General features: G+C 42.5%; 1 protein-coding gene across 4 annotated transcripts in view; it reads right to left on the minus strand.

Annotated features, from left to right (window-relative positions):
• The window catches only part of TUB (TUB bipartite transcription factor), a 186,258-nt gene extending 168,772 nt beyond the window's left edge, over window positions 1–17,486 (minus strand). For 2 of the 4 annotated variants that reach the window (XM_033928541.1, XM_033928540.1), the window contains exon 1: window positions 17,280–17,486. In XM_033928541.1, the coding sequence (XP_033784432.1) occupies window positions 17,280–17,335 (56 nt within the window). In that variant the 5' untranslated portion in view covers window positions 17,336–17,486. The remainder of the gene's footprint in view (window positions 1–17,279) is intronic. The other 2 variants (XM_033928544.1, XM_033928542.1) reach the window with 2 other exon arrangements.
• Window positions 17,487–17,686: the final 200 nt, after the last annotated feature.

A 17,686-nucleotide genomic window follows, 5' to 3' on the forward strand; every position in this document is an offset into this window, starting at 1 on the left:
TGTACGATCCCTTCTTTAAAGGTAATTAATACAAGGCGAAATGAACTATTTTCGGTTACAGCCCCCCAGCAATGGAATCATTTACCTATTCATCTTCGAGAAGATTCAGTATTAGAACGATTTAAAAAGTTCTCTGAAAAGCTTCCTTTTCGTTGATGCTTTCGGGAATTAGCGTAGCATAAATCTACTGATTTCTTTTGCTCCACCATTATTGTGATCTTGAAGAATAAGCATGTCTAGCTAACAAGGTCCCCCTCCCTCAATGTTTTTTTTTCCCCTTAATCGTTCTTTTCTTTTGGAATTATAATCCCACCCTTATCCCCACATTTTCATGTATGGCTTCTATAGTTACATAGAAACATAGAAAATGACAGCAGAAAAGGGCTATAGCCCATCAAGTCTGCCCACTCTATTGACCCTCCCTAACTACCCTCCTAGAGATCACACTCAGGTGGCAATACCTTTACACTGCCCTCGTCGAGATCCGACGTGGGCATCCCACTTATTCTTGAAATCAGGCACGCTGTTGGCCATGATCACCTGCTCTGGGAGCTTGTTCCAATGGTCAACCACTCTCTCTGTGAAGAAATACTTTCTGGTGTCTCTATGTGATTAATTTTAATGTACATCGCTTTGAATTTATTATAAAAGCGTTTTTATCAAATTTAAAAAAAACTTGAAACTTGGAAATTATAATATAGAATGTCTGTATTTACTTGTCTAACTTACTATAGCACAGTGGATGGAGTAAGTGCTCATGCCTAAATGCAGTCAGTTATGCGTATAAACTGACGGTATTCCGTAACCTTAGAATGTAATTGCTGAGCTGCGCCTGACCCACCTATGCATCTCCCACACCACCTTGCAGTTGTGCACTGTGGAATTTGCACACACAGGACTAAATTCTGGAAACAGTGCCGAAAAAAACAGCACTTAGCAATATTCTACAAATGGCGCTCACAATTAGGCACCGTTTATGGAATAGCCCTTAGCAATGAGGAAACGCAGTGAAGGCTGCTGTGTGGAACAATTAAGAAAAGATATGTTTGAAGCAGCAGGGCCCCTGAGGAAACTGAACAAGTGAAACGGTTGGGTAACCGTCATAACCGTCGGGCTAAAGCAGTGGTCTCAAACTGAAACCCTTTGCAGGGCCACATTTTGGATTTGTAGGTACTTGGAGGGCCTCAGCAAAAATAGTTAATGTCTTATTAAAGAAATGACAATTTTGCATGAGGTAAAACTCTTTATAGTTTATAAAGCTTTCCTTTTGGCTAAGTCTTAATAATAATATTGCCATTTATAGCTAAAGAGACATATGATCAAGAAACAGTTTTATTTTACTTTTGTAATTCTGATAAACATACCGAAGGCTTCAAAATAGTACCTGGCGGGCCGCATGTGGCCCCCGGGCCGAGAGTTTGAGACCACTGGGCTAAAGCTAAGTGCTCTTCCTGTATATTTCGGGTTGGAGCCAAGTGCCCGTGTTTTTGTACCATAACACACACAATTGTTTATATGACAGCCTATATTTTAAATCACACATTTGATTGCCAAAAAAGACCAATGATGAATGCACTACCCCAGCAAGACCACGAAAAGAATTAAAGTAGTGCCTTGGGTGTATGAGGTCTTGTGAGAGAAAAAAGTAGTTATATTACATAGTTTGCTCCCTTTAAAATATGATCAAACAATTTAATCTCATTCCTATGCAAGCGTGAGGAATTTTACTACTTAGCTTATATTTTTCCCTGCACTGACTGTACACCAAACACATTCTTCTCTTCTGGATGCTTTATTTTACAACTAAAAAGGGCCAAAGTTGTACATAGAACCACAGCTAATATTTTGTAATGGATTTATGTGGTTCACTCCACCTCCAACTACATAAATACATTCAATTAATGGCCGGTTTTAAAAATTACATCAAAACAATGGATGACATGGCATAGAACAGGAATAGATTGATTTTTCACTCTGTCAAAAATGACAAAGTCTAGGGGGGGGGGGACGCTCGCTGAAGTTACAGGGAATTACTTTTTAAAACCAATAGGAGGAAATATTTTTTCACTTAAGAGAATACTTTGCCAGAGGTTATGTAAGAGTGTAGCTGATTTTAAGAAAGGTTTGGACAAGTTCCTGGAGGAAAAGCCCAGGACAGACATGGGGGAAGCCACTGCTTGCCCTGGATTGGTAGCATGGAATGTTGCTACTCTTTGGGTTTTGGCCAGGTACTAGTGACCTGGATTAGCCACCTTGAGAATAGGCTACTGTGCTAGATGGACCATTAGTCTGACCCAGTAAGGCTATTCTTATGTACTTATGAAAATTGTACCAAAATAATGGCTCACCTTGCGTATCACATGACCTTTAAAATCTAAATACAGGATGTGATTCAACAATCTCCAACAGAATCTCTCTGCTTCTGAAGATTTAAGTCAGGTGTTAAACCTTATGGGCTCAATAATCAGTAGGATTTAGCCAAGTAGTATAATGCTCTCTTGCCCAAAATCAGAGGGTTATACCAAAACATTAAGGTTGGTTTTGAATTCCACGACCCCAAGTCACTATAGAATATCCACTACAATTCATGCCCCAGATTCTATCCAGGTTCTACCTGGACCATGACTGGACTGGACCATGTGCTATTTATGATCCCTCTCGTCATTCCAGACAAAAAAAAAAATGGCGACATTCAATGACAAATGAATGCAGATCCCCAACGCTTACCTCAAAAGAGGCTGGCATCCTCTTAATGCCATTATATTGGTCTAGATTCAGTAGTCACTCCTGCAAATTTTGCTGTATTAAAGTTTTTTGTCTGTCAACCCATCCTATCATCTTAAATAATCTTAGACTAACAAGGTCGAGCTGACAGCAAACATGATGTATTCCTTTCAAAGGTTTCACAGCTTTCACTAATGAGATTTCATGACTTTGGTTTATGCATTTGTAAACAATGGAGTGTCTGGTGGGAACAGGATCTCCCCGTGATGTGCGAATGGTAGCTGCATATTCATAGTGCATTTCGCTCATCAGAAGTGACAATCTGGCATGACTAATGCATTATTTTCTACAGCCTTTCAGCTACTTTCGTAACACTGTGCTGCAGTTTATGAAACACATTGGCGTCTGCCGCACAAATCTTTCGCAGTCATTTTTGGTTGCATTTTACTTCCCAATGGTGCACTCCTGGCCACTGCTCTTTCCGCGTGGAAGTCCTACAACTGCATTGCTGCCAGTAGGGGGTGGTGTTCCAATATTGCGTTTTCAATTGCTAGGGACAGGCAGGCCTCCTGGAGTCCTGCAGAGTTTGCCTGCTTCTCCCCATTGAAAACTGATCGTGAAACAGCACCCCCCACTGACAGGACTGTAGCTGGAGGACTCCCGCTCAGCTTAGAGGGAACAGAACTCCTGGATGCCTCGGAGCTAAAACATCACTAAGGAAAGTCCCGAACAAGTAACCAGGATATGCATATGGCCAATATGCTCAACAAAGGACAAGCAGAATTTAAAATCTGGTCCTGTGTTACAATGCCTGAAACTCTCAGTATCAAACAGTTATCAGAGTAACATTATTTAATGAAAAGGTACAATTTCACCACAGGTGTGTTATGCAAAGTATTCCTGCCATGCATGTCCAATTTTGTTCATTGTGCATTAATACACAGTAAAACATCTTAACGGTAGCCCACGTAAATGCCTTCCTCTCCAATGCCACTAGCTGAATAAAGTAGGGTGGTTGCCATGTTAGCCTATTTTCAAGGCAATGCATAAAATTATAACAAAGCAAAGCAAAAGAAAAAAAGGGATAAGGCATCACTTTATTTTGGTTTTATTTCTATTTATCACTATCCAGATGGTATGTCTCAATATCCTTGCAACTAACGTTCAATAACCGGCTCTTATAACATAAATCGTTTGCTCACTCGTCAAATTCCAGCAAACAGCAAGTGTGAATACAAGCGAGGCATCAGTTGCGCTTCAATCGCTTTAAATCAACGGAAATATGTGCACCGCTTAGGCAATGATTTCACGAATGCAATCGTTACGTAGCACTCGTCATTGGTCCTATTTTATGCGATTATGCGTTTTATTCATGCGCTTTATTTAACTACTAAAGAGTATCAAATGTTTCCATTTTTAAATATGCTTAACCCTTTCAGGACCAAGGGACATATTTGTCCCATAACTTTAAAATCCTATCAATTTTGATTGGGATAGTCTACAGTTCTAAATTTGATATGTACGGATTCCATATGATACTGCCTTTATGTAAACAAACTGGTTCCGACATTCATTCATTAGCGTCGTTGCCAGATTGACGAGAGAAGATTCACTTGCCACACTGTCCATAAGCCAGAAGTGTGATTTTTTTAAAATAAAAATAATGATATTTCACCAAAAAAAAAATCAATTTTTTGGCATCTGCAAGCCCTTTTTACCGTAAAAATGTCGTCAAAACCACAAAAATTGGCCTACGATCCTTATGGTCCTGAAAGGGTTAAAAAGCACTTATGTGTGCACTCTGTGCTATTATGTCAGCTGGGGACGATTTTTATCCGACATGTTTCGCCCAATGGCTGCTCCAAGGTGAACGCCGTTCAGTCCACTTCTCACCGCATTCAATGCAATGCAAAATGATTTCAAGCCATTAAAACACGGAAAGCACAGGGCAGTCTCAAAACTTATACAGATTGTAGCATCCAGCTAACTTTGGGGTCCTTTTACTAAGGCGTGCTAGCCGTTTTAGCATGCGCAAATATTTAGCAAGCGTTAAAACGCCTAGCGTGCCTTATTAAAAGGACGCCTTTATTGTACTAACTCAGGACCGAGAAAGCTGTCCTAAGTTATCCAGACACCAGATTGAATATTGCCACGATCTTGAGAGCCAGAACACAGTTGCGTTTTCAAGGATATCCGCAATGAAAAGGCATAATATTAGTTGAAATCTCGCCCCGGTTGCGACCCTTCAGCACCGTGACTGCCCATCCCTGCTTTAAATATCCCAATCAGCAGCACTTTATCCAGGAAACAGGTGCATTTATCTGGATAAATACTCTTGAATATTGACCCATAAAAAGGATAACTTGATTTGTTATTCTATCACAAAACAAAAAGACTACAAAAGGCAGGGTGTGTGTACGATGTGTTGGGGGGGGGTGGGTGTGTGTGTATGAAAATTACTGTGGGGGTGACGTAAAAATTTTCAAAAACGACAGATATTAGGGCTCCTTTTACAAAAGGTACGCTAGCGCATGCTAGCCAAAAATCTACCGCCTGCTCAAAAGGAGGCGATAGCGGCTAGAGCGCGCTATTCTGTGCGTTAAGGCCCTAGCGCGCCTTTGTAAAAGGAGCCCTTAGTGTCTAACCCATAGTTTTCAGGCTCGCTGAGATGAATGCTGACGCTCCCAATGAAGATTGTGATAAATAAATATCCGGTCAACGCTGGGTAATCAGCTGGTTGTACCTTATAAAGGGGTTGTTTCAATCGAGTCTACATGACAACCATATTTGCCCACTAGGCCTTTTTTGGGCCAATATGTGGTTCAAAATTTTCACTCGTATCACTGTGCAACAGGGGTTTGGGGGGCATGAATTGTAATGGGTGTTCTATGGTGATTTGGGGGTCGCTGAATTCAAAACCAACCTTAATTTTTCAGCATAACCCTCAGGGTGCTGAGGCTGTAGCTTTAACCACAGCATCACTCTAGAAATCAAAATGTAGTAGAAATGAGCCAAGTAAAGGACAATGAAGCCATTGTGACATCACTGCTGAGGTTGGCTCTCAGGCATTGGTGGAATGAGGCATTATGACGTCACAGTACCAGCTCTGGTTACACTGTGCAACAGAGGTTTTGGGGCATGACTTGTAGTGGGTGTTCTATAGTGACTTGGGGGTCGCTGAATTCAAAACCGACCTTAATTTTTTGGGATAACCCTCTGATTTTTGGCAAAAGAGCATTATAATGCAAAATTGACATTTTTGCTATATTTTCTAATCTGTAAAATATTAAAACAGTTTGCCTCAAATTAGATTCCCCCCCCCCCCCCGATAATCTTGGTAGTGTTAGTGATGAGCACAGGGATAGGTTTCACCAGGACATTGTTACAATGTAGAAACGTTATCAGGGCTCCTCATCTCATTTATAAACGCACTTCAACAGCAAAACGATTCTAGAAAATAATATTTATAGGAACTCATAAATTGGCGCAACGTGTTACATTATGACTTCTCATGCTATAAATATTTGCAATTTGCGCAAAAACTATACATAATAGGAGAAAACGGAGGCTATTTTCATGCACAGGGGGTCAAATTCTATAAAGTAAACCTTATTTTTTTTTTTCTTGCCTCAGAAAAAAAAATTAAAATTTGTTGCACAGTGTACCCTGTCTTTAGATTAGCAAAATTTTAGACTGAAAGATCAAAGGGGTGCCCAAAAGAGAAAAAAAATATATGAATAAATGACCCCTAGATGAAAGATTTCCAAGTAATCCAAAATGTCAAAAAAGTTTTGAAAGATTTACCCTGCTTACAATCTGGATTATGTCCATGTACAAATTCAGGAACTATTTGCAACCCTGTTGACAAAGAGAACTGTGGGCAGTTGTAAAACTTTATTGATAAAAAAGAAAGAAAAAAAGCAACAACAGTTAGTAGCTACCCTGTTTCCCTAAAAATAAGCCCTAGCATGATTTTTAAAGATGCTCAAGCTCTCCCCCCAAAATAAGCCCTAGTTAAGATCAATCCCCGAAGCCCTCCCCCGAATGTCCCCAACACTTCCCGATTCTATCCCCGACACTAGTGCTGCCCGATTTGCTGAAGAAAATTAGACTCGTCAATTCAGCAACCCCGCCATCCCGGTGAGATCTGACATACCTCTGCTCTGAGGCTTCCTAAAGCAGCAGTGGTGGCAGTGCTCTGAACAGGCTGCTTTGTGGCCTTCCCCACTGGGGCCTTCCCTCTTCTGTATCACTGATGACATCATCAGAGATGTGGCAGAGGGAAGGACCCAGCAGTTCCCTGGGTCCTTAAAACAGCCCGTTGCTATTTTTAGAGGCCTCGGACTGGAGGTATATCAGTCTCATGGTGGGAGGATGGGGTTCTGCTGCACAGGAGGGTGGGAGAGAGGGATAGAAAGATGCTGCACAAGGGGATGGGTGAGAGGGGAGGAAACATGCTACACATGGGGGGGGGGAATGGAAAGAGGAAGAACTGGGCTGAAGGAGAGGAAGGTGAGAGATGATTGTTGTACATGAAAAAAAAAATAAGACATCCCCCCAAAATAAGCACTAATGTGTTTATTTGGATTCAAAATTAATATAACACACTGTCTTATTTTTGGAGAAACAGTACTAACAAGAAATGAGACATTATATTTGAGTTCCTAATCTACATAGAATAGTTATATGAATCAGTCAGTTGGAACTGTTCTTCCAGTAAAGGGATTAATACTGTAACTCAGATTTTTTTTATTTTTATTTTTACCAGGACTGGAGACTTGAAGCTGTATTTCAACAACTCAGGAACCTGCTGATCATTAGCTTGAAGGACAATGTGGCATCTTCATCATGTACTCTGCTATAGGCTCAGTTCATCTAAGGTTAACAATACTTGCAATGCAATTCAAAATTAAAGATGTCCTTAAGAGGACTGATTTTTAAGGCTTGCAACTGGAGCAAGTATATTAGCTCTAGATAGAGATAATACACAGTGCCATAGAATGGTACCGCTTTATTTTTCTGCTTTCAAAAACTCCCCCAAAACGCTATCATGTTAGTTTTGTCATAGGGGTGTCCTACTTCACTAGAAACATTCCCTTTTAATGAGGCAAAAGATGAATACGATTTCAAGAGTAGAGGAAGAAATATGACCTCAAAACACAAAAGGAGAAAACATAAGAATAGCCATACTGCATCAGACCAATGGCCCCTATAGCCCAGTATCCTGTTTGGCCACTGTGCAAACTGGGAGAAACCCAAAGAGTAGCAACATTCCGGAACCCCAAAGAGTATAAGATTTCATGCAGAACCCCCCAAGAGTAGCAACATTCCAGAACCCCAAAGAGTATAAGATTTCATGCAGATCCCCCAAAGAGTAGCAACATTCCAGAACCCCAAAGAGTATAAGATTCCATGCAGAACCCCCAAAGAGTAGCAACATTCCGGAACCCCAAAGAGTATAAGATTCCATGCAGAACCCCCAAAGAGTAGCAACATTCCGGAACCCAAAGAGTATAAGATTTCATGCAGAACCCCCAAAGAGTAGCAACATTCCAGAACCCCAAAGAGTATAAGATTCCATGCAGAACCCCCAAAGAGTAGCAACATTCCAGAACCCCAAAGAGTATAAGATTTCATGCAGAACCCCCAAAGAGTAGCAACATTCCGGAACCCCAAAGAGTATAAGATTTCATGCAGAACCCCCAAAAAGTAGCAACATTCCAGAACTCCAAAGAGTATAAGATTTCATGCAGAACCCCCAAAGAGTAGCAACATTCCAGACCCCCAAAGAGTATAAGATTTCATGCAGAACCCCCAAAGAGTAGCAACATTCCAGAACCCCAAAGAGTATAAGATTCCATGCAGAACCCCCAAAGAGTAGCAACATTCCAGACCCCCAAAGAGTATAAGATTCCATGCAGAATCCCAAATAGTAGCAAGATTCCATGCTTCCGATCCCAGGGCCTCTATAGCAAATAATGGATTTTTCCTCCAGGAACTTGTCCAAACTTTTTTTTTTAAACCCAGCTATGCTAACTGCTGTTACCTCCTCCTCTGCAAAGAGTTCCAGAGCTTAACTATTCTTAATTAGGCACTCACTTTATTATCATGCGTGCTACCAACAACTGCTTCTTGCACCCACCATTAGTTGTTTCTACCTGTTTAACTTTGCTTTCTGTAGTAATTCTTTTGTTGTTTTGGCTACAATTTAACCTTTGCTATGAATTTTATTTTTTTCAGCTTGTACTCCCCCAAGCTATCAGAGATCCCTCACCTTCAGGAAAAGACAAATTTCTGTGCTCTCTCTCCAACAATGCAGCAGCCGCAGTCCTCCACTGATTCCCTCCTGCAACAATGTAATCTTCCCCTCTGAAAAAGTATAACCTTCTTATTCAAAAGACTTTTTTTTTCATTGTACTGCACAACCAGCTACCAATATGTAAGTTTTAATATTTTTATTTTCACTTTCTTCTGAGTTACTACGATAGCTGCAAGGCAGTCCATAAAGGGTTAGAAGAATCAGTGAATCACTGGCCTTCTTTCAACCTGTATAAGTACAGTATATATCAGTGATTTCCAAATTTAATGTCATATGCCATCCTCAGATGAGTTGACCCACCTCTGTTTTGTTTATCTTCAATCTCATCCTTTTGTCACAAAGACAATAGTTATTATTCTTTTAGAAATATACCTTGAAGAAATTTCACAATTTACAATGATTTAGAGTTATAGATGTCTGCTACCCCCAGGCAGTGCAAAGGCACAGGGTTAATAGGCCTGTGTGTAAATAAGAACCTGAGTAGATGATGTGTGATCGCTGAATAAAGGAGCTCCATTCACTGCAGTTCATTCAGAAGAACCAGGAACAGGCGTAGTGGTTAAAGCTACAGCCTGAGCACCCTGGGGTTGTGAGTTCAAACCCACACTGCTCCTTGTGACCTTGGGCAAGATACTTAGCTCCCCCATTGCCCCAGGTACATTAGATAGATTGTGAGCCCCCAGGACAGACAGGGGAAAATGCTTGAGTACTTGAATAAATTCATGTGAACTGTTCTGAGCTCCCCAGGGAGAACAGTATAGAAAATTGAATAAATAAATAGTGTGAGAAGCTTCAGCCTCTGATAACCAGAGCTGGTATTGTGACATCATAATGCCTCATTCCACCAATACCTAAGAGCCAACCTCATTAGTGATGTCACAATGACTTGATTGTCCTTTACTGGGCTCACTTTTTCTACATTTTGATTTCTTGCGTAGTGGTTAGAACTACAGCCCACTACGGACAGAGAAGTACCTGCATACAGTAGTGCTATAGAAACGTGACTGAATGACCCCCCAAGGATTTAATGCGGGGTCATGTGCGACTCCCCACATTAAATATCCAGAACTCACACCTGGAAATTAAGCACAAACCTGCTGATATTCACCGCATAGGGCCAGATTCACTAAAAATGGTCATTAAGACCGTGTGGGTCGCTGCGGGCCGATTTTTTGAGAGATTCTAAAACGGCGCTCAACGTTCAAACGGCTTCGCATGCAAATGAATTTTGCGGAGGTCTGCTGTAATCCCACCTCACCAGTCACTGGAAAAGCAACTTCGCATGTGTGCAGAGCCAGCAGGGGGAGCCCCAGAGCAGCCTCCTGCCATACAGCTGTTCGGGGCAGGAAGACTTTTTTTTTTTTTTTTTTTAACAGTACAGATGTTGTGCATGTGTAACACACGCACAATACCTGTCCCCATTAAAAAAAAGGTTGCGATGCCCCCTCTCCAAGACAATGGCTCCCCCCCAAAAAAAGAGAGAGGCAGGAGGGATGCCCACTCCCTCCTACCACAGGGAGTCCCCCCCCCCCCCGATGCTGCAACCCCTTATGCCAGGACTTGAGTCACCTCCCCTTCTCCACCTCTGACCCCTGTACTTTCAGAAGAAGGGATGCTTACTCCCTCCTGCCTCAGCAAAACCACGATTTAGTACATTAACCGGCTCCTTTACAAAGCCGCACTAGCATTTTTAGCGCCAGCCGTGTGGTAACAGCTCCGGCGCTCATAGAATGAGCACCATGGCTGGCACTACAAACACTAGCACAGCTTTGTAAAGGAGGGGAAAAGGAGCCTTTTTTCTGGTTAGCAGGCTGAAAATTGCCACCAACCAGATAATTTCATGCTCCACAGCTAACCTAGCCAGATAGGAGATTGCCACTGGATATCCTTGCTAACTGACAATTACTAGTTAAGTGTCTTTAAATATGTCCAGTTAGCCTGAACTAAGGTATTTAAATGGCCAGGAGCATCTGTTGGCCTTTTAAATGGCTTTGAATATTGGGCCTGGTGTTTGTCTTGTGCCTGCCTATTCAGTGTTTTTCATGTTGGGTCATTTAATTCTGTGGCAACAGCACTTACGTCATGTTCAGTCCAAATCTTTGCTTCTGTATAGTATTGCAGCTCTGCGGAGCACCCGAGCTTTAATGCTTAGGAAGTGTTATTTGACACACAGCCAGAGTTTTCCAGGAAGAGCATTCAGCCCGCTAACAGGCATACAGGGCGCCTAGCTGGTTGCTTGATAAATATCACACTGTGCCAGGAACAGCCAAAACACAGAATGGGACCCTAACTTGGCAGGGATGGTGGGATGCCCAGGTATCTGTGACGGGATAAGCCCTGAGTTTATGCAGAGATGGCAGGGCGGGCTAGTGAGTGCGGTGCGGTGCGGTCAAGGCAAGGCTCAGGTTGCTCTTGTTGAAGAAGTGTGTTAATAAAGCTGCAAGAGAGACTGGGTTGAATTCAAGAGGGCCTGGGATAGGCACGTGGGATCTCTCAGAGAGAGAACGAGATAAGGGTTACTGCGGATGGGCAGACTAGAGGGGCCATTTGGCCTTTATCTGCCGCCATGTTACTAAGTTTCTTTAACCACAAAATTCTATGACATCACAATGCAGGTATAAAGAGACTTAACCTATAGTTAGAGGAGATGCAAATGTTCAGAGCCTTAGCCAATAGGAAGAGGAGGAGATAATGGTTACTGCAGATGGGCAGACTAGAGGGGCCATTTGGCCTTTATCTGCCGCCATGTTACTAAGTTTCTTTAACCACAAAAGTCTATGACATCACAATGCAGGTATAAAGAGACTTAACCTATAGTTAGAGGAGATGCAAATGTTCAGAGCCTTAGCCAATAGGAAGAGGAGGAGATAATGGTTACTGCAGATGGGCAGACTAGATGGGCCATTTGGCCTTTATCTGCCACCATGTTACTATGTTTCTTTAACCACAAAATTCTATGACATCACAATGCAGGTATAAAGAGACTTAACCTATAGTTAGAGGAGATGCAAATGTTCAGAGCCTTAGCCAATAGGAAGAGGAGGAGATAATGGTTACTGCAGATGGGCAGACTAGAGGGGCCATTTGGCCTTTATCTGCCGCCATGTTACTAAGTTTCTTTAACCACAAAAGTCTATGACATCACAATGCAGGTATAAAGAGACTTAACCTATAGTTAGAGGAGATGCAAATGTTCAGAGCCTTAGCCAATAGGAAGAGGAGGAGATAATGGTTACTGCAGATGGGCAGACTAGATGGGCCATTTGGCCTTTATCTGCCACCATGTTACTATGTTTCTTTAACCACAAAATTCTATGACATCACAATGCAGGTATAAAGAGACTTAACCTATAGTTAGAGGAGATGCAAATGTTCAGAGCCTTAGCCAATAGGAAGAGGAGGAGATAATGGTTACTGCAGATGGGCAGACTAGAGGGGCCATTTGGCCTTTATGTTTGTATTTGATAACACATTAAACTGCAGAGAATCTTTGAATTCTGGTCTTTACCTAATGTGTCTGAAGGGATGATGAGAGAGAATCCAGACCGCCTACATTGTTTTACTAATTAAAACCAGACAAGAGTGTAAACCACCTTGTGTCCCCTCATTAAGCGGTATATACCAAGTGTTCCAATAAGCAATAAAAAAAGAAGACATGAAAAATAAGCCTGGCTTTTACAGTTACACATTGACACTCATATTTTGGGCGAGAAAGAGAGAAAAAAACTTCCTTGACAGTAAAGGTGGTAGACTTAAATAGTGAAATGCTTCCTTTAATAACTTCCAGTCATATTTTTCCCAGTGTCAGGTCAAAAGCGCGCCGGGACAAAGGCGCGCGCAGACAACTGAGCGCAACGCAGAGGCGTGCGCCGAAGAAAATGACTGTTTTAAAGGGCTCCGACGGGGTGGAGGGGAAACCCCCCCACACACTTTACTTTATACAGATCGCGCTACGTTGTGGGGGTGTTGTAACCCCCCACATTTTACTGAAAACTTCACTTTTTCCCTAAAAAACAGGGAAACAGTTAAGTTTCCAGTATAATGAGGGCGGTTACAACCCCCCAAACCCCCCACAATGCCGCCGCAATCTGTATTAAGTAAAGTGGGGGGGGGGTTCCCCAACAAAAACCCCGGAGCCCCTAAAACACTCTTTTTCTTCGGCACGCACTTCCGTCTTGCGCTCAGTTGTCGGCGCGCGCCTTTGTCTTCGGCGGTTTTGTCTATGAACCTTTTTCCCAGCTGTTCTTCATGGATAATCAGGAGATTCTTTTCCAGAAGATGATTAGGGGACAGGTGAGGGAGGTCTACCAAGCATATCAAATTACATTTTAATGTGCAGATATTTTAGGGGGGGGGGGGGAGAGAAAAAGTCCAAACAACAAAAGATTATATATTTTGCATATTGCCTAGAATGAATATTAGGGAATGGGATAATATATCCTGCATGGCAGAGGAACAGAAAGTTATATCTGCCATGAGCCAATCACACTCATTGTTGTTCTTTAAAAAGCTGATCTTAAATCAGCCCCATGGTCTAACCCCTGTGGAGTTCCACAAGGGTCACCACTATCGCCCATCCTCTTCAATCTCTTCATATCCTCCCTTGGTGGTACCCTAAACGTATTATCACTCAGCTACGCAGACAACATAACCATTATTCTCCCCTTCGATATCCAAAACCCCGCCTCAACAAGACACCTGGAAACAACTCTGAAAGCAGTGGAAAAATGGATGACAAACCACAAATTGAAACTTAACTCGGATAAAACAAAATTCTTACTGCTTGAAAAGGACAAAAACCCTTCCATAACAGAATTATAAATAAATGTAACCAAATACCCAATACAGACATCTCTTAAAATCCTTGGAGCATTGATAGACAGATGCTGCACAATGCAGACCCAAATCAACAAAACTACCCAAAAAGCATTCTTCACCATGCGCAACCTACAAAAAATAAGAAAATTCTTCGACAAAGAACATTACAGGATCATAGTCCAATCCCTTGTACTAGGACTAGTGGATTACTGCAATATCCTCTACCTACTATGTCCAACAAACTTAATTAAACAACTACAGTCCGTTCAGAACACAGCTCTCAGACTAATCTATTCTCTTGGAAAATTTGACCACATCACCAATGCCTACCTAGACTCACACTGGCTGCCGATACGAGCCAGAATCCAATTCAAATTATACTGTCTATTATACAAAGTAAGAAACGGAACTGCACCTACCTACCTAAACAATCGCCTAAATCGAAACCTTTCACCCAGAATAAGGAGAACCCAGAACCCATTCTCCTACCCACCACTCAAAGGTACTCAACGTAAGAAAATGTATGACAGCCTCCTAGTGACAAAAGCAGCGAAAATTGACCCCGCCATCTGTTGACCACGACAACTGACTTTAAAGCATTCCGAAAAGAGATAAAAACACTACTATTCAAAAAACATATTCAGTTAACTTACCCTCCCCTCCTCCCATCCCCTTTGCAAATATCCCGCGAACTACCCATCCCTCTGGTAACCCCTCTCTAAGTCACAAAATATAATCTGAAACCTCACTATGTAACTTGAAACCCAGCTATCTACCAATGCAATGTATCCTCCTGGAAATGTCCAGCTATCTTCCAATTGTAACTTCCTGGAAATGTCCAGCTATCTTCCAACGTAATGTAACTTCCTGGAAATGTCCAGCTATCTTCCAATGTAACTTCCTGGAAATGTCCAGCTATCTCCCAATGTAATCCGCTTAGAACCGCAAGGCACAGGCGGAATAGAAGTCAGTAATGTAATGTAAATTTTAGGCATTTATTTCATTTTTTTTAAGGCCTAGGAAGGGTCCAATTCCAAATCAAGAAAGTGTAGGAAAAAAATAAGGCTTAAAAAAAATTGAATGGCTTTCCTATCCTTGTGGTGGTGAAATCAGTTAACTTAGCAGGGTTTAAACAAGATTTGGATAATTTCCTAAAAGAGAATGCCATAGGCCATTATTGAGGTGGCTTGGAAAAATCCACTGCTTATTCCTAGGATAAGCAACATAAAATCTGTTTTATTACTTGGAACCTGGGTTGGCCACTGTTGGAAACAGGATACTGGTCTTGATGGACCTTCCATCTGCCCCAGTATGGCAATCCTTATGTGCTTAAATCACTTTTTGTTCTCTCAAAAGACACCTTGCTTCTTTTTTTTTTTTTTTTTTACTGAAAATATACACTCAGCGGTGTGGCGTGTTATTTCTGTATTTCACTGTAGAACTGCGCTCGGATCAGGCCATATTTGTGTGGGTAACTCCGATATCAGCCGCCCAGTGTGTCCAAAAATACGGCCGCCTGTGTCCAAGGATCTCTGTATACAACTCCACCAATACAAGGGAACATATCCATGGAAACTCACCCAGAGCACCTAGGACTCGACATAGAACGGAATCCGCTTAGTCCTTGGCGCAGACAACGTGCAAATCTGAAAATCGCTGTGCGTGCAAGGTAAGCCTAGTATCAAATAAATAGGAAAACCAACACCCCAGAGCTTTCCATTATCGGGAAATGTTTAGAAAAGAAATAAACCATCCTATTCAAGACATCCTTGAAGACAAACTAACACCGCAAGACTCATCCCACTTCCCTGAAGCAACTCGCTCTACTCTTCAATTCCTCTGGAAATGGCCAGATAACTTCTTTTGCAATCTGCCTTGAACCGCAAGGTATTGGCGGAATAGAAATCACTAATGTAATGTAAAATCCGATCCTTCGGGAGGCAATGTGGGTGGGCAGAGCCCAGATCAATAATAAGCCAAGGTGGGGGGGGGGGGGAGGGTTCAGCTGGGAAAGCGTGTACGGCCAATTGCTGCGCCTCGTAAGGAGGGGAGGCGGAGGTAGGGCCAGAGGTGGTGAGGATAAGCACATCCATTTATATAATTAGCTGTCTAATGAAATGAACAAATTTGTAGCACGTGGCAGCTGTGCATTTGGAGTAAGCGCTGGAAATATTGAATGATTACGTCCTCTCTAATTCACTCACAACATTAAAAAAAAGAGAGAGAGAGGTTGATTACAGACCGACACTTTGTTAACTATTCACTGAAGTCTCTTTACAGACAGGCACTTTTTTCACCAGCCTGAACTTGCCAAACGTATGAGCCAAACATGGGGAAGGGGTAAAACGCGGACCTGACGGACCTCGCGGATCTAAACCCGCATGTCCTTAAAAATCTAAGGTCCGTGCCGTTTGTAGTTAGTTTCTGGCTCTGACAGACCTCGGTGACAATTTAGCGCTGACGGATCCGTCTCAGCATAGGGAGGGAAAAGTATTAGGATCCGTCAGCGCTAAAATGTCATCGAGGTCTGTCAGAGCCGATTTACTGGGGCTGCAGGAAACCAGTTTAAAGGTTTCGTTTTAGAGCCGCTCCAGCACTAGTCTCCTGCTCTGACAGACCTCGGTGACATTTTACCGCTGACGGATCCTTATACTTTTCCCTCCCTATGCTGAGACAGATCCGCGAGGTCCATCAGGTCCGCGTTTTACCCCCTTCCCCCAAACATGTGCTCCGCGTGTATAAATCTGCCCACTTACAAGTATCAAATGGCATAGAATAATGTCATTATTACATGCTGTTGATAGAAAATACCGTGCAATAGTGAAGATATACAGCATGCAATATTTGAAGGCGCAGACACCATATGGCTTAGAAATTCCTGATCTTTTGCCACCATGGGAACAATTTACTGCCAAATTGAAAGACCATAATAAGAAATATAGTAAGAAATAGCAACGAACGCTTTGCTTAGGGAAAGGAGGGATTTTTATTTTTCACAAGCCCTTCAAAAAGCTAGCAAAATGCTTAATTCTGTTCCCCCCCCCTCAAGACACCGAAAATGCAAATGTCCCGATTAGACGGGTAGAAGCCATTTGATCTTAAATCTAAACGCATATCTGCGCGCCTTAATCTTTCCTCCCCCCCTCCTTCTCAACCACTAAAACCTTGCAAAAGTGGTTCAGCATCAAATCGCACGTTTGTGAGGCAGCTTTCCAGCGAATGAAAATACGGTCTCTTCTGTCATCTAGACGTCTTGAGCAAAGAACTTGGAACTCGACGTTCTCGTGTTCGAGAGACAAGACCTGCATGATAATAATGGGGGGAAGCCAGACTTCCTTCCATCCCTGTTACATGTGTTATTCCCGAATCAAAGCGGCGCAGTCATTGCAAGCGGCAGAGAAAGAAAGCTCCAGGTTACCTGTCGTAACTCCATCGACTATAAGACATGGTCCTGTTGGTGCCGACACCCTCCATCCCCTCCAGGGCAGCTCCTCGCGCTTCGGCACCGGCTGGAAAGAGGCACCGGCAGCCTATTGGACTGAGCAGACCTCCCGAGCCTCTAAGGGGCGAGAAAAAATTAAACGCACAGGCACCGGTATAGTTGGGGCTCCCAAGCTCAGGGATGTACCATTTTCTTTGCAAGAGGGGGGGGGAGGATACCCCCCCCCCCGTGCAGTCGATTCACCAAATTACGGAGCAAGGTAAGGCAGAGTCTGAAAAGCAGGTCATTCATTAAAACGCCCCAGACGCCTCCAACACAATTTCGTTGTCCTTTTTTTTATTATTTATTCTCGTTTCCACAGATACAGCACCATCTTTTTTTTA

Source organism: Geotrypetes seraphini, chromosome 19 (assembly GCF_902459505.1).
Source record: "Geotrypetes seraphini chromosome 19, aGeoSer1.1, whole genome shotgun sequence".
NCBI lineage: Eukaryota > Metazoa > Chordata > Amphibia > Gymnophiona > Dermophiidae > Geotrypetes > Geotrypetes seraphini.